Source organism: Histoplasma capsulatum, genomic scaffold (genome assembly GCF_000149585.1).
Source record: "Histoplasma capsulatum NAm1 scaffold_7 genomic scaffold, whole genome shotgun sequence".
Taxonomy (NCBI): Eukaryota; Fungi; Ascomycota; class Eurotiomycetes; order Onygenales; family Ajellomycetaceae; genus Histoplasma; species Histoplasma mississippiense.
The window spans coordinates 2,116,851-2,133,864 of record NW_001813976.1 but is presented as its reverse complement, the minus strand read 5'-3'; the positions used below and the strand labels follow the sequence as shown (position 1 = coordinate 2,133,864).

The following is a 17,014-nucleotide window of genomic DNA, read 5'->3' as shown; positions in this document are numbered from 1 at the left end:
GAGGATTTCGCTGTGGCCAAGGATGACGACGAACCTAACCAACCACGGGTTCTTCCTGGTGCACCAGCCACACTCCTCACTCAGCAACATCGTTAGAAACGTAACTGAACTCCTCCACGCTCTGGCATCTGCAGGCGAATAGCTACATGACCACCAGAGAATTTTAGATAAGGACATATCCACCTCTAGAGAAGGAAGGGATCGTGATCGCACATTGGTTTTACCTCATTATGCGCTTCTCTTCGACGATCTAATCCCCACCCACCACAATAATTCAGACTCCAAACAACAATGCCCACTACACTTCCATTCCGCGATATTAACCTGCTGGTTTCACCCTCTCAATATGCTTTCCGCTCTGCTTCTTCGTCATCTGCACCTACACTGGTTGTAGAGCGTCCAACTGGAGACCTACGACTGGAGAACTCCTCTGCTCATGGTGCCAAAAGGGTCTCCAGCATTGCTGGAATCCTAGGCATGATCAAGCTGAAACTAGGTGAGTTAACTTATACAAAGTCAGTGACTATAGATGCTTATAACTCCCGTTAGACAAGTACATCATCTTGATTTCGAAGACACGGCCTGTGGGCAGGCTGCGAGGCCACATGGTTTATAAAGTTGTTGCCACTGAATTTCTTCCTCTGCGAGAGAGATACCTCCACGACCCGGACGAGGATGCGTACCTCAATCTACTTAAACAATTCATACGTGCGGGGCCTATGTACTTTTCCTACTCGCTAGACATCACCAACAGTTTTCAGCGTCAGTCCCAAAGCGATCCGTCTCTGCCACTGTGGAAACGAGCAGATGATCGTTTTTTCTGGAACAGATTCATCCAAACAGACTTGATAGACTTTCGATCGGGGGTGAATGATGGAACCGGCGTGCGGTATGGTCAACTATCGGATGTGGATCCTTTCATTCTCCCTGTCATGTTCGGAATGATGAATATATCTTCAACGAAAATCAAGTCTACTCAATTCACCTTTGCACTGATAACACGAAGGTCCAGGCATCGGGGTGGCACTCGGTACTTTTCGCGTGGAATCAATGAGCAGGGACATGTTTCAAATTTCAATGAAACTGAGCAGGTAGTTATCCTGAATGACTCTACTGGGGGAATGGCTGGATTCGGTGGTGTTGGAATGGAAAATGGAAAGGTTGGTAAACATGCCGGTAAAGACCTGCAGGTGCTGTCGTTCGTACAAACCAGAGGTAGTGTCCCTCTGTACTGGTCAGAAGTCAACAATCTAAATTATACCCCGCTTCTCCAAGTACGTTCTGTCGACTCTGCCCTGAACGCAGCACGAAGACATTTCTTGGAACAAATCCGAATCTATGGCGAGAACTATCTTGTCAACCTGGTGAACCAAAAGGGAAGGGAGGAGAAAATCAAAAGCAGCTACGAACAGATGATACGCGCGTTGGTTACATTACCCACCGAGAAAAGAGATGCTGATACCCTCAGCTCTGAAAAACTCCATGCCGTCGAGTCAACCCGAGATGCCCAGGAAATGGATCATCTTCACTATGTATACTTTGACTTCCACAGCGAGACAAAGGGGCTACAATGGCACCGTGCTGAGCTGTTGCTGGAACGGCTTACTGACGGGTTACTAAAAGGCCAATATTTCCGTGGAATCGAAGTTCCTGGCGATAGTACTGGCTCTTTGGAGATCCGAACACTACAAACCAGCGTTGTGCGTACGAATTGCATGGACTGCCTGGATCGAACGAATGTTGTCCAGAGTATGCTTGCTCGATGGACTCTGACACGTCAACTCCTTGACGCTGGGGTTCTCCAACCGGGAGAGTCAACCAGTGATGACTCAGAGTTCGAGTTCCTATTCCGTAATATGTGGGCAGACAACGCGGACATTGTCTCCAAGTCCTACTCGGGCACTGGAGCCCTGAAGACTGACTTCACTCGAACTGGGCAGCGGACAAAGGCCGGTATTCTCCAGGATGGCAGAAACTCCGTTACCAGATACGTCCTCAACAACTTCCTGGATGGCCCAAAACAAGACGCATTTGACCTGTTCCTTGGCGCCTATCTCCTTCCCGACCCTAATTCTGGAGATAGTCTCCTTTTGGCGGATCAAAGGCCCTTGGCTATTCGATCAGTCCCATATATTCTCGGCGCCAGCATCTTCATGATTTCTGTCTCTCTAATCAGTCGTCGTCTCCCGGACTCTGCAGCTTGGCCCTTGAGATTATTCCTTATAGTTTGGCTAGTGATTGCGGCCTGGTGTGTGCGATTCATATATAGCCATGGAATGCTTTATGTAAGTTGAATACTCACAAAGATCATTTCGTCTCAACGATTACATACCACTGACGATTTTTCCTCGCACGTCAGGTAAATTGGCCTAAGCTCAACACCCCTGCGGCAGCCGCTGAGGGTTACTTGGATGCACTGGGCCGTGCGCGAAACGATAAAATTATTGGCCAATTCATCAACACTGGAAGACATCAGCGCGGAGTCAGCAATGCACGTGTTGGATACATGGAGGAGGGAAAGACAAGAATCGAATAGAAGTTATTATTTACCTGCTAAGTAACCACATACATAATTTTCGTTATACATTATCCCCTCAGCTTGTTTCTATTTCTGAAATGGCCTATATATGTCCAATGTATATATGTATTGTTCCCCTTGCCGACCGTTTTTGCACCCGCACTATTCTCACTATTCTCCATTTAATCCATTTCAGGCAATGTTTCATAACAACTATCGCCTTTGTGGAGGAGGTGAAATTAGTTTGTATTACATCTTTTAATTTAGAGGGATGGGTCTGTATTCTTGCTGATTTGGTATATTTGTTTTGTGTTTTTCAAACCGATGTTTCCATCCGTTGCCACCAACATTCACCATAAAAGTCAGTGAAAAAACTCAAATTTATTTATAGATAACTAATAATTCTTCTGGCTTTGTTACATGATGTTACTTGTTGGTTATCTCTGCAGGATAGAGTAATACAGGTGTGAAGAATTGACATTGGTTGGTGCCTTTGACAATGCTAAACCACTTTGGGGCTGTAGTTATCTTATCAACACTCACTGGAAAAACTTCACTACTCAACGAGGTACTTTTCTCAACCCAGATCCCGATCCAACACCAATGCTCACGCCCTCCAAAGGGTGGTTTAATCCCGGTTCTCGAAGGGCTAAGCTCCCTACGCGAGTATTGACGAGGAGATTTGTGAGAATGGCTCGCAATTATGAGGTTTGTCGTTCCCCTGCTTAGGTCGTCGCGGTGATAATGCATCTTGGAATAAAACCCCCGATTGATATGACTCGAAAACAAAACGAAGAAAGAAAGAAATGGTAATAATAGGAATCAATCCAGGATGCCATCGCGGCTCTTAATTCTCTTCAATCTAATTTCGCAATTGTCAATGCGATCCGACAAGCAGGCCCGAATATGAACCTCCGGGCCATACCTGAGATGATAGAGTGGTGCCAGAAGATTGGATATCAGGTGTGCGGCTAACCCTCTCCGCTCTATGTTCAGTTCCATACACTCCCGTATTACCCTGGAACGGCTATTGTTCGTGTATAAATTGAGACGAGTTTGATTTCGCCATGTAATTTGTCAACGTATTTCGGGCCTACCTTGCTAAATATTAATCCCATTTGCCTGAATCAAATATAGCCATCCGAATTAAACCGACTGAATCTAATTCATATCGCGGGGACAAAAGGAAAAGGATCGACATGTGCATTCATCTCCTCGATTCTGAGTCAATACCTACCGTCCGCATCCGTATCCCCACGCTTAGCAGATTCCAAACGGCCAAAGATCTCAAAAGTCGGCTTGTACACATCCCCGCATCTCCGCTTCATTCGGGAGCGCATTCAGATCAATAATGAGCCCATCTCCGAACAGCAGTTTGCGAATTACTTTTTTGAGATTTGGGACAGGCTGGAGGCATCGGCCAAGGCAGGTGGAATGGATCCGACGGACCCTGTGTCGAAGCCTTCCTACTTCCGTTACCTGACGCTCATGGCCTTCCACGCATATATGTGCGAGGGCGTGGATGCCGCGATTATCGAATGTGGCATTGGTGGCGAGTACGACTCGACGAATGTCATTGACAAGCCGGTTGTGACCGGGATAACAAGCCTAGGAATTGATCATCAGTCTACGTTAGGAAATACCATTGAAGAAATCGCCTGGCATAAAGCGGGGATTATGAAGAAGGGAGTCCCGGTATTCACGGCTCCGCAGATTGAGAAGGCCAGGGCCGTACTGGAAAAACGCGCGGTGGAAAAAGGGGCGGAGCTCCATGTCGCAACTGGACATCCGGAGCTCACCCCCAACAACCAAGCAGCATTGCGACTGGGTCTTTCAGGAGAATTTCAATATACAAATGCAAACCTCGCCGTTGCTGTTGCTGGGTCCTTTCTGAAATCCAGAGGTTTTCAAGACATACCCACTAATTTGAACAGCTTACCCTTACCGGACAAGTTTATGCGTGGCCTAAAAACAACTAAACTAGGCGGCCGCTGTGAAATGCGCCTAGAAAAAAATATTTCCTGGTATATTGACGGTGCCCATACGCTAGAAAGCATCGAGGCGACAGGAAAATGGTTCGTTTCTCAACAACCGCGAGCAAAAGAGTCACCGGCATCACCTCTATCGTCGTCCTCAACAAACCCCATCCCCCGTATCCTCATCTTCAACCAACAGACCCGCGACAGTGTCGGTCTCGCCTGCGCCCTCCACAACACCCTTTCTCTCTCCTCCGCTAACCTAACTTTCACCCATGCCATCTTCTGCACAAATGTTACGTTCAAACAGTCTGGCTACAGGCCCGATCTCGTCAGTCTAAACACAAGCGCATCGGATGTCGAGACTCTGAAGGTTCAACGAGCGCTCGCGCAAGCCTGGAAGGAGTTGTCGCCGTCGACCGAGGTATTGGCAAAAGCTACTATTGAAGAGGCTGTAGATGTTGTTAGGGAGATTGGAAAAGCTAGGGAACAAGAGTGTGAAGGGATGCGTGAGGCCACAATCTCCACGCTTGTTACTGGGAGCTTGCATCTTGTTGGGGGGCTTTTGGAAGTTTTGGAGACAACATCGAGCAATTGAATTTCCCCAAACGATATGCTTAGGGACAAGCAAAGTCTGTGGGAACAGAATTACGGATGTAACATTTCTTGTTTTATCAATTCCTCCAGTTGATATAAAGGAGCTATCGGGCTCTCTCGACCTCTCGCGAACTTACCTTGCTTTTGCTCATTTACGTTCCTGCGAATAATATTTCAATAATTTCCCCATTTGCCATGCCTCCTAGTTTGTACATGATACCTTCATCAGAGTCCCCTGGCGCAGCGCAGGATGCAATGTTTTCCCTCCCTACAAAGTCTTCTTGTTGCGCTTCTACACTTCGTTAATGATCCTTGCTCCGTACAGTGGAATACAATGTGTATATTAAGATGAAGCCAGCCCCATCTCAGGAGCCTTGACTTTGAAAGGTATATCTGTGTTGTGTATCTATGTTATTGTGGTATTCTTTCGGGAGCTCCTCAATAGCCCTATCCCGAAAACAGCCATATCGAGTGGGCTTTTGAATATCCATATCCCACTCATTATTATTATTATTATTATTATTATTATTATTATTATTATTTTATTTTATTTTTTCTTCATCGTGCGAACAACACAGAAACCCCGCGCAAAGAGAAACGACAGCGGACAGAGCGGGGACAAGGGTAGTCCATTTATATTTTGACGAGTAAAAAAACTTCCGAGGTTCAACAAGTTAAGTTAAGTTAGTTAGCGGCTGATAAAGTCCTAGCGCAGGGTGGGAAAACATTCTTCAATACCCCTCGCTCGTTTGCACTCCCGCACAATCCAGTTTCAATACACATCATCTCCTACGGCACCACCGCTATTCTTAATGCAATAACCGTGGGTGAATATTCTCCACGACCTTATAACCGACATTGGATGCGTTTGTAACTCTAGATTAGGCCCATAACCCACGAACTCTTCGCCGAAAACCCGCTCTTTTCAAGCTTCATGTCAGAACAAGAAGGGAAGCAGTCGGAGCACCAGTCGGAGCACGTAGGTGAATTAGAGGGGAAACTGCCAAACGAAACTCCTACAACCTCCCAATCAACAAACGCATCTACAGGGACGGCGGGGGAAGGGGAGAAGAAGTCAAGCGATGGAGACCCTGCGGCCGCAAATCCTGCGACAAAGCTCACCCCCAGCATGGCGGAATCGCTACTCGAGCTGAACCCGGCCCTACGAAGCGAGCTTGCTGGAATGGATAAGGAAAAGGCAACAGAAGCTCTTCGCCAGATGAACATTTCGGATCTCCTCACCGGTCTATCTGTGAACCCGAAGAACCAAAAGGATATGGCGTCTTTCAAGTTCTGGCAAACGCAGCCGGTAATTAGATTTGATGACAGGGAGAGCGGGATCCCTGACGGGCCGATCAAAACAGTTGAACTTGACCAGGTTTCTCGGGAGCCTATTCCGTTAGTTGACGGATTCGAGTGGGTTACACTGGATATAGATGATGAGGCGGAGCTGAAGGAGTTTTATGAATTGCTGGCGAACCATTACGTGGAAGATGGCAGTGCTATGTTCAGATTCAATTACTCGCCTGCATTTCTGAACTGGTGCGTTGTTTTCTGTTGCCATGCTAATTGGTATAAGTTATGTTCTTGATACTAAACGCTTTTTCAGGGCACTCAAGGCTCCCGGGTGGAAGAGAGAGTGGCATGTTGGCGTCAGGGCTTCTAAATCCCGAAAACTCGTCGCATCCATATGTGGTGTCCCTGCAGAAATTGCAGTGCGGGGGAAACCACTAAAAGTCACGGAAATCAACTTCCTCTGCGTACATAAAAAACTTCGCTCGAAGAGACTAACGCCAGTCCTTATCAAGGAGATCACACGTCGTTGCTACTTAAATGGCATTTATCAGGCCATATATACAGTCGGGATCATGCTACCTACGCCAGTCAGTGCTTGTCGGTACTACCACCGTGCGTTGGACTGGCTAAAGCTGCACGAAGTTGGCTTCTCGCCGCTTCCGATTGGCTCAACCAAGTCCCGACAAGTTACGAGGAATCACCTACCAGGCCACACGTCCACCCCTGGCTTACGCCCAATGCAAAGCAAGGATATTGACGCCGTCCAGGATCTCTTAAACCGATATCTCAAACGATTTGACCTTTCTCAGATCTTCAGTCGAAAGGAAGTAGATCACTTGCTGCTACATAAGGAGAAAGCCGGAGCAGAACAAATTGTTTGGTCCTATGTTGCCGAGGAGCCGGGAACGCACAGAATTACGGATTTCGCCGCTTTTTACTCACTGGAATCTAGTGTCCTCCAAAACTCAAAGCACAAGAACGTTAAAGCCGCTTATCTCTATTACTACGCGACAGAAACTGCATTTGCAGAAAAAGAAAAGGGTCTAAAGGAAAGGCTTCTGATGCTGATAAATGACGTATTGATTCTTGCCAAGAAGGTATGTTTACACATCTGATGCGCTGCTTGATTCCGTTACCTTTTTTTTTTTTATCTTAATTCCAACCGGTGTGTCAGGAACGTTTTGACGTCATGAACGCTTTAACTTTGCACGATAACCCGCTTTTCCTTGAACAGCTAAAATTTGGTGCTGGAGATGGCCAGCTTCATTATTATCTATTCAACTACAGAACCGCGCCCATCGCTGGAGGAGTGAACGACAAAAACTTGCCCGATGAACGGAAACGGGGTGGGGTCGGAGTCATCCTCGTCTGAACTGGAAATTTCTAAGGCACAAGGTTATCAAAACGGATACTCGACGCAAGACGGCAGGCAATATTACATGAGGACCGGCAACCGCTGGCTGTCCCAAGCCTCATCTAGGCTAGTGACTAGTTTTACTAGTACTATTTAAAGACCGTAGAGGATGAAAGGGATTATTGCCTTGAGGCACCGATTATTGTTAGATGTGTAACTTTACCAATGCTCAAAATGTCCTCCACACTTTATCCTATCCTGCGCAACCGATGATATTCTTCCCATATTCAAGCGCCACCAAAAATATTTCCCCCTTTCTGTTGCGCGTTCTAGACGCCTGCCATTATGTACTAGCAGCATCCATGGATATAAATAGCGACCACGTTTCTGCCAAGCTCAATTTGTCGCATTGACGACCCTTTGTCACGTGCTGCTGACGCAAACCTTGGAAGCCGAAGCGTCCGGCCCGTTGGCCTCCGACTGCCTGGGAACATCAACGCCTCATCTTGGCCGACCAGATATATATATCGCTTTGAAGACCGCCTGTAGCAACTTGCTTTGTACCCAAAATTTGGTCCTCGTAACCCCGGCTGGTGTGAATTGGTCCCCTTCCTGGTATCGTTGCTTGCATGTGTGAAGCTATCACGCTTTTAGTCCCGCTTCGCGAATTCTTATCTTATCGCTTTTGTCCCGCCTCAATATTAGCCTCGGATCTCGTGCTGCTCGTTGGATGGAAACCACATACCATAATCCAATGAGAAATACTGGAGATCTCAATTCCTAGTCGTACTTCATACGGTTTGGCCACCAACAATGGGTGGTGCGCTCTCCACTGATGACCCGGAGCAGAGAGCTTCCTCAGGTTAGCCTCCCAATCCTTGTATGCTAGTCGTGATTGCTCGCTATGCCTCGTAGTTCCTTATTTTCATGATTTTCTTTCACTTACTTTCTTCCACCCCTCTCCTTTTTTTTTTTTTTTTTTTTTTTTTTTTTTTTTTTTGCCAATTTTATTTTTACCATGGCTGGAGTGGCCATTTTTAACAGCATATTAACATTTTGAAACCCGCTTTTATAGTGGAGGAGCTGAACCAACGCTTGGCTCACCGATTCGCAGCCAAATGCTTCGAACCGCTAGAACTGACCCATCTGAAAGAGAATTTCTTTTCCAGAGCTCTAGACCAGCATGGCATTCGTTATTGGAATGAAGAAATATTATCAGAGTTTTTGGGTATCCCCGACGGTGCGGGTTCGGCAGCAGCTGCAACCAGCGATGGGTCACTCGATGCAGGACCGGTCATCTTCCGTATGGTCTCCTATCTCGGCGCATTTCCATTCCAAAACACCATGGCACCAACAGTATTGACGTTCGAGTCAATGGTTAAAGTGGTTGTGCTGCTTACTGAGAGATATGGGAAAGTCCTGAAGCGAGGGAAGAAGGATCGGATTAAACTACTTTTCGGTAGCCTCGCGGATGTTGGACGAAGGGATATTATCACGCAATTGAAAGAAGCCACAGAGGACTCGTTGGAATCGATTGGTCCCTTCGATCCTAAAAGTGCAAGTCCCTCCACTCATAATACAGGGTTCTTAGTGGATCAACCTCTTAACGATGAGGACGAGGAGGACGATGATGATCTAGCTATTGCAGCCTTGGAATCTCTTGATGCGATTGAAGTATTCAAACACGACCAACGCATTGATAAAACCGTCTACGAGTCAAAGATTTCGCTTACTACCTTTCGACGACTTCTAACGTTACTTCTTGTTACGGCGCCACTACGGCCGCTAGGAAGAGTGTCAAAGTTCACAACAGGATTGAGCAAACCTTCACTAGACGCTGTACATGAACAGGTGGACAGTATTCTTGCGGCGTTAGAACCTGGAGAAGCAAGCGATGGCATTGGATATAAATCGTTCTCCAAGCTGGTATCGACGTCACTCCCGTATCTTTTTGACCCCTTAACTCCCTTGTTTGAGCATCTACTTTTCAGCAAAAATCTCGATCTATCACGGAAACGTGACTCTCAAACTACCAATGGCCTGACGAACAAGCCCGTCCCAACCCCTCCTTCAACCCCTCCAATCTCTCCTCCCTTATCGCCTGTCATTTCAACTGGAGGTTTCGACTCACGTATTCTAAATCCTGCCGTACTATCCCACCTCTCCTTTTTCGTTTCAACCAATGTTCACATACCAAATATATTCCGCAATCGCACTCACCTCCACCCAGTTTTTTCATCGACAGAACACGGTGAATCCTTAACATCCTTCTCCCACCACGTCATGACCTGGCAAGCCCCGTCAATCCTGTTAGTCAGAGGAGCGGTGGTCTCCGAATCCAGCGAAGAACAATTGACCACGATCGGTGCTTACCTCCCACAACCCTGGAAACAAACCTCGTCATATTCCTCACGCCGATCATCCGAAGTTCCTGATCCATCAACCCTCCCTTGTCTCTTCGAGCTGTCTCCAGTCCACACTGTGCTCCAAGGCTCGCCATCCTTCTCATCGCTAAAACCTAACATGCCGGTGAGCCACTTCTCAACTAAAACCGGCATAGCAATCGGCTGCGTGATTCCACCGTCATCCCGAAAGTCCCTTGGAAGTGATCTCCACCCTAAACCTGCCGGTGGCGGCAGCCTCCTCATCGACTCCGCCCTGGAAAACGCCACTTTCATAGTCTCCAACGGCCTCAACGGCCCAGGCGTATTCCTCCCCCCTGGCATCTCTCCTGTGCTATCTTCGACGTCCCTAACAGCATCGGTAGCATCTATGTCTTCCTCTAATCAAAACATTACAAAGTCCATATCCATTTATAATCTTGAAGTGTGGGGCATCATCCCCTCCACCTCCCTCGCAACCCAACTCGATGGCTCCGGGTCCCCCATCGAGAAACGGGACGCGATTTCCTTGCAGCGCGCTCAATGGGATTTCGAAGCGCGCGAGGCGGAACGCCGACAGGCGATTAATATGAAAGTGGGTGGTGGGGAGGCGGACGTACCTACTGGTAGAGCGTTACTGGAGATGGCGGGGATTATTGGCGATTCATATTATTCGGGACACCACCGTCATTGAGTAAATGAAGCTGGTGGTTTTGGTTTTGTCGCTAGTGAGAGGAATGGTGGGGTTTTGGGTGATTGGTGCTTGGTGTTTGGTTGGGTTTGGACTGGCAAGCAAAATTGTAGGTATCCATCCTTTTACTTTTACTATCTATCATTCACGACACCATATGGGTATCAACTTCCCTTCTAGTTGTTTTGCCGAAACATCTGCGGTGTGTTTTGCATCTCCGTGTCTGCCCAAGCTCATTTTCACATGGTTTTCTAACGATGGATGGCCGTTTTCCACTTAACCATACACGAGAGCTGTGAACATTATTTCCTACTTTCCGCTCCTCTGCTCTTCCTTTTTTTTTTTTTTTACACTGATTTTTATATCTCGATTCATACAAAGGATCGGGGACAAGTTGTGTTTGTTTTATTCTACGCACTTTCTACAATTCAATAAACCGATACTGCCGGCTCCCCAAACCCAGCCGCTTTTAACAACAATTCCTATTCTGTTCCGAATATCATCCCAACCAATGCCATCATCACAAAAACAAAAACATAACGTATAACGTAAACAAGGAACCGATGAAGAAATTAGTTAAAGATGGGAAATAAACGGAAGCAGTATTCTCCAATTTCGAAACGCTTGTAAGTAGATCATATATCTAAATATTCAACGCCCATGAGAGAAGAGGTGATAAACTCTTCATCGAAGCGGCACGATGCCATTCGGCATGTCATAAAACTCCTTCAACTCCTCCTCAAACTGCACATCCTCAACATTACCCTCATCATCGTCATCGCCACCGCCGCCCTCCTGCTTTACAGCCACACCGTTTTCCGCCTCACTATCCACAGTCTTCTCTCCACGCCCTTTGCTTTTCCTCCTAGCACTACGCGCTTGCTGCTGCTGTGGCTTCTGTTCACCCACGGTTTGTAATAATTCATCGCCACCAGCAGTAGCGGCGGCGGCGGCACCGGTCTGAGGTACCCCCTCGTGCGGTAGGCGGAAGGCAAGATATTCGATGTCAGCCCGCTCCATGCGGTCCATGATATCGTTCATGTATTTGCGGACTTCGGCGGGCGGGTTGACGACCCGAGCTAAGGGCTCGAGGGTGCGCGGGTTGCTCGCGTGGAGGCGTATAGTTACGGGTTGGTAATATTCTTTTGTCTTTGGTTTGGAAGGAGGAGGTATTCCTTCTGTTGTCGTTGTCGTTGCCGTTGTCGTCGTTGGTGCCTGTATCTCCGGGCCGGTGGTGGTTACGGAAGTCGGTTTTTCAGATGGAGAATGCTGGGTGGCTGGATCCGTGGTTCCTTGTTTGGGTGCGGGGACAAGGCTCTGCAGTGATGTATCTGGAGGTGGAGTGGTTCTTATTGCGGAGGCGAGTTTTGACTTTTTCGCCCTGCTTTTTCCAAAATTATTGGCAGACAAATCTGGCGGCGGAGTAGAAGGATCAATTTTCTTTATTATCAGAAATGATGCAATCACGGTTGTACCTCCGGGGAAATAGTCAAGGATGGTATTTGCTGGGAAAAGATATCTGTCTCCAGAGGCTGTATGAGTGGAATTGTTACCGGCTGGGGAAGGCGACAGAAATTCAAATACAATGGCCTTTGGGTCTGGTTTTGGGGGGACTGGAGGTTGAGATGGAGTATGTTGGTGGAAGTAAGTATTATGCGGCGGAGGCTGCTGGGAAGTTTTAGGTCCTATTGACTGCGAAGGGGGTTGATTTTGGTAGGATGAGTGAGTGGAAGGAGACGCGTGAGCAGGACCTGTTTGGTTCGATATGCTTGGGTCGTTTGAATGAAAATAATGAGAGGGGGTTGGTTGTGCGGGTGCTAGCGGAGTACGGGCTGATGATGAAGAGGGAGGCTGCGGCGGCCCTGGCGTAAAAGGTCGTCCTTGCTGATCGGGCTTGAGGTGTGCCGCTACACTTTGACTCTCATTTTGTCTTCTGCTCGCAAGAATGGCATTAAGCTCATCAATATGAGCTTGGAAGGCGCGCAGCTGAGCCTGGTTCGCCTTGCTTGATGCTACAATTCTCATTAACGCCTTCAGCTCTGGATTCGAAGCGGCTCGGGTGGCCAACATATGAATAACCGGGTCCGGGCTCGTTTTCACGGGTTGGGATTGCTCTGGTGGGTTCTTGGCAGGAGTGTTTTGCATAGGCTCGCTTTTTGCAGGGTAGTTCTGACGAATACGATTCTGTGAAGGTGGATTCGGCCCTTCAGGTCGTGACTGTCGGATGGATTGGGTGGAAGGGGGAGGCGCATTGTTGTGAGATTGTTCAAGGCGGCTCTGCGAAGGTAGCTGCTGGGGTGGGGGTGCAGTAGCAATAGGGGAAGTATGGAGACCTGGAGAGTAAGGCTGGCGTGGCTGGCCGGGGGGTTGGGGTTGGGGTTGGTACCGGTAGAAATTATTTGGCGGGGTGTATTGCACAATTGGTCGCTGGGGAGGAGCATATTGGATTGGCTGTTGGGCTAGCGGGTTTCGAACGGTAAATAACATGGCTTCGAAGTGATGAGGTTCGATAATGATATTGCAGGGTCCCAGTTTACTCATGGATTCTCGTGGGGGGTTCTGCCGTGGTTGGGGCTGTGATTTCTTCTTGGATGGTTTGGTCCAGTATTTCTCAAATATGCAGTCATTAAGCCATCTTATCCTTGACCTTTGCAGAGCAGCAGACAATACAGCGCTAAATGAGAGCCAGCAATCAGTAAACGAATATTCCGCCTGAACTCCAGCAACGTTCAACAGGAAGCCTGAGTCATTGGGCGCGTACCTCTCAGCGTAGGACTGAAACTCCTCCGGTGACAGGGTGCTTGGTTGCGGTTTGGTAAGAGTAGGCAACGGGCTTCCATCTTCAATCTTTGTGGGGAGGACCCTCTTCTCAGGCTCCGGCAGCGAAGCGATAGTGGGCGTAGCAGATGCTTTTCTCTTCGCCGGGGTGGTGTCCCGTTTGAGAGCTGCCTCTGAAAGCTTTCTCTTTGCGGCGGATTCTCCACCACGGGGAGGAATTTTTCGCTTCTCGCGCATTGTGATTCCGGGGTAATGTCGAAGTCGACGGCTGGGATGTGCAAGCCGTCATCTCCAACGAACAGGCGTGCTAGGTGCAAATTGACAGGTGGATCCAAGTGATATTGTGGAAGTTCCAGAGGTTTACGGACCTCGCATTGCGGAGGTCAGGATTCACGTGAATCACGTTTTTTTCTCACGTGGAAGCTTTTTGCCAAGAAAGTATGATTATTTTTCACCCACCTAAAACACACTCACACTAACCAAGCAAAAGAGCTCGATCACCACCAGCGCCTTGGTGATATAGAGGGGACGAATCACTCGATCCAATCCCTCCAACAGTTATAGGAAAAGGTGTGTGTGTGTGTGTGTGTGTGTATAACTTCCGATTTTTCATAGGCTATATGCCAGCGGAGCTTATGATAGCCAGCCTGCAGTACTAACCCTTAGATACATAATATAGGAAAAGGTTGAGATAGGGACATATTGAAATCAGGTATGTGGCATAGCTAATTTAATCACAAACTTCAAATCATGTACGGAGTATATCTCGAGCAACTGGGGATTTTGCAAAGGAGGTACATCAAGTTCTCCAAAGGCCTCATCCAATGGTCTCGAATAATCTCTAGGTTTCTTTTGTATTCAAACCTATGTCCTGTGCCTATATAATTCGTCGCTACCAGTATGCTAACCCTTGTTACAGCATATCTAAATATGGAACTGGCGCCAATATTCAAGAAGGCTTACGGGTTGTTAGCTTTCGTGGGCTTTTTATACATCCTTGGTGTCTTCTCCCTGACATACCCTTCCGTCCAACGAATGTATGTCGTCAGTGATAGACAAGCTATCGCGGAAGCCATTTTATTTTTGAACAGCTTTCCTACATCTATCTTCTAATGCGGCAATTTTTGCGGTTAGGGTGCTCTATGTGAACCAATTCAACCCTACCTACTTCCAGGATGTCAATGATGCCGAATATTTTGGATTCCTAAGTACTGAAATGCTTTGACTTACTCCATCGTCAATTTTTAAGTATCCATTTTACATTTTTTTCTAACAATCACAGAATCTCAAAATTCAGCCGTTTAATATTCGAACCCCGGATAACGAAACCCTCTATGCATGGCACATCGTCCCACCCCGTCTGTTCAAAGATAACGAAGCGGCTTTCCTTGTCAATGCCTCATCAGGTCCTGCTGAAGATGTCACCAAGACTATTACTTTCAATCTTCTCGCGCAAGACCCCAATGCGAGGGTCGTTTTAAACCGTACGCTTGATTTCCCACCTAGAATCAAAACAACATCTTGTATTATTGTTAACCCCCGCATCTTGACCGTAGTTCACGGAAATGCAGCTCATCTGGGGTCCGGATATCGCCCTCAAATGTACCGCAGCTTCCTTGCAGCATCTACCCCAAAACACCCTGTGCACGTTATAGCATTTGACTATCGAGGCTTCGGAAAATCCACAGGCTCGCCAACTGAGGAAGGTTTAATCACTGATGCGCTGTCACTAATCAACTATCTTACCTCTCCCCCGCTCTCCATCCATCCATCCCGTATTGTCGTCGCTGGCCAGAGCCTTGGGACCGCAGTCGCAGCCGGCGTCGTAGAACGATACACGTTCGGTGACCCCTCATCCGTCCCGGAACCGCTGGCAGGCGTCATTGTGTTCGCCCCATTCTCGAGCATCCACACCGTCATAAGCACATACCGTCTCTTCGGATTCTTCCCCCCGATACTCTCTGCTCTATCACCCTATCCCCGGTTCCTGAACTATATCCTTGGCCACATCGTAGATACATGGGATTCAGCGTCCCGCTTCGCCCGACTCACTGGCGCTTTTCCTCAACCTGGCGATGTAGATTCTTCACATGCAAGCCAAGGGTTCAATCTTGCCCTTGTCCATGCCGTGAATGACGCCCAGATCCCGTGGCCAAATGGACACGGAGTTTATGAGGCTGCGATAGGAGGTCCAAATGCCAGTGTCCTAGGCAGTTACGTGCATGAGTATGCATCTGACGATGAGGTCGTGCAGGTGAAAGTATGGGAAAAGAATTTGAGCACAAAGTCTGGTGAGAAAAGGGTGAAAAGAGTGCGGTGGGAGCGGGTCCGATATGGAGGTAAGAAACCTTGAAATTTTCCCGTTTATGTGCTCTGTTTTTTTTCTTTATTTTGTTTCTTTTTTTTTTCCATTTCTTTCCCCTAGAAAATAGCTGACTAGAGCTATTGCTTTTAGGACACAACGCAGTTGCGGCGACCACTACAGCAACGCTCTCGATTATACGGATGTTTGAGAAATAGACAGGGCCTAGAAGAAGACGCAAGCTAAGCGCTAGACATCGTTCCCTCATTAACTAGATAATGTGACGGACACAGGTTGCCAAATTAATACAGCCGTGTGCGCATAATTGTTTCTGATACTACGACTCTATAAAGGACCATAGACACGATCAGATGTTGCTTGTTTGCGCATCCATGGTTTTATAACCGTCCAAATTTGTTCTGCGATCTGTGCGACTGATTCTCCCAACAAAGTTAAAGCATTCCATCCCCTAAACAATTGACGGAGGAAATAATAATAATAATAAGGAGAAGAAAAAAGCCAAATCTATATTCCTGCTTCGAACATGTCACCAACTATCTATAATCAAACAAACCGATGATCGTAAAGCAAAGGACAAAGAAAATATGAAACGAAATGCCTATAATACATGGTGACTTTAATGTTATTTGGACACGTATAAACCAAAACTCCAAAAGGTACCTGAAGGAGAGTAGCGAAAAAGCCACGCTCCTGCGCGAAATAAAATATTTTTATCCATGACTGTTGCTTTCCTCGCATTTCACTAGGAATACAGGAGATGAGAAAAGAAGTTTTATATTAGTAATTGAGTTGTTATAGTGCAGGTCTCATGCAGGGTTTCCATGAGGGGAGAGAGGGTTTAGACGGATCCATTTGAGGCACAAAAGTCGTTTCTTGTAATGGCGAATGTTTGCTAGCGAGGTGCGTGAAATCTGGATGGTTTTTGATTGTAAAGAGAGGGTAGAGGGGAGGGAATGGGGGAGAGGGAGGAAAGGAGTCGCACGTTGGTTGCCATGCTGGCGGAAGATTCGTCGATGGCGGGTTTGAGTGAATGAGTGACAGACTTTGTTTTCTATTTCTTGTGTCTTGCAGCCTGGGCGGCTTACGTATTCGGCATGAGT

General features: G+C 47.4%; 6 protein-coding genes across 6 annotated transcripts; 5 read left to right on the top strand and 1 right to left on the bottom strand.

The window, feature by feature from the left end:
* Positions 1-291: 291 nt before the first annotated feature.
* HCAG_06261 (conserved hypothetical protein) lies at positions 292-2,536 on the top strand (the record flags this gene model as incomplete). The annotated part of the gene is made up of 3 exons (XM_001538606.1): positions 292-496; positions 550-2,285; positions 2,360-2,536. The coding sequence occupies 3 exons, from the start codon at positions 292-294 to the stop codon at positions 2,534-2,536; spliced, it is 2,118 nt and encodes a 705-aa protein (XP_001538656.1).
* A 672-nt stretch (positions 2,537-3,208) lies between these two features.
* Positions 3,209-5,092, top strand: HCAG_06260 (hypothetical protein; the record flags this gene model as incomplete). The annotated part of the gene is made up of 3 exons (XM_001538605.1): positions 3,209-3,226; positions 3,350-3,481; positions 3,656-5,092. The coding sequence occupies 3 exons, from the start codon at positions 3,209-3,211 to the stop codon at positions 5,090-5,092; spliced, it is 1,587 nt and encodes a 528-aa protein (XP_001538655.1).
* A 933-nt stretch (positions 5,093-6,025) lies between these two features.
* HCAG_06259 (glycylpeptide N-tetradecanoyltransferase) lies at positions 6,026-7,759 on the top strand (the record flags this gene model as incomplete). Its single annotated transcript, XM_001538604.1, has 3 exons — positions 6,026-6,633; positions 6,701-7,484; positions 7,562-7,759. 3 exons carry the CDS (start codon positions 6,026-6,028, stop codon positions 7,757-7,759), a joined length of 1,590 nt encoding a protein of 529 aa, XP_001538654.1.
* Positions 7,760-8,554: 795 nt separating this feature from the next.
* Positions 8,555-10,816, top strand: HCAG_06258 (predicted protein; the record flags this gene model as incomplete). Its single annotated transcript, XM_001538603.1, has 2 exons — positions 8,555-8,603; positions 8,817-10,816. The coding sequence occupies 2 exons, from the start codon at positions 8,555-8,557 to the stop codon at positions 10,814-10,816; spliced, it is 2,049 nt and encodes a 682-aa protein (XP_001538653.1).
* Positions 10,817-11,497: 681 nt separating this feature from the next.
* On the bottom strand, positions 11,498-13,828 carry HCAG_06257 (predicted protein; the record flags this gene model as incomplete). The annotated part of the gene is made up of 2 exons (XM_001538602.1): positions 11,498-13,487; positions 13,575-13,828. 2 exons carry the CDS (start codon positions 13,826-13,828, stop codon positions 11,498-11,500), a joined length of 2,244 nt encoding a protein of 747 aa, XP_001538652.1.
* A 513-nt stretch (positions 13,829-14,341) lies between these two features.
* On the top strand, positions 14,342-16,111 carry HCAG_06256 (predicted protein; the record flags this gene model as incomplete). The annotated part of the gene is made up of 5 exons (XM_001538601.1): positions 14,342-14,385; positions 14,511-14,559; positions 14,889-15,075; positions 15,163-15,930; positions 16,047-16,111. The coding sequence occupies 5 exons, from the start codon at positions 14,342-14,344 to the stop codon at positions 16,109-16,111; spliced, it is 1,113 nt and encodes a 370-aa protein (XP_001538651.1).
* Positions 16,112-17,014: the final 903 nt, after the last annotated feature.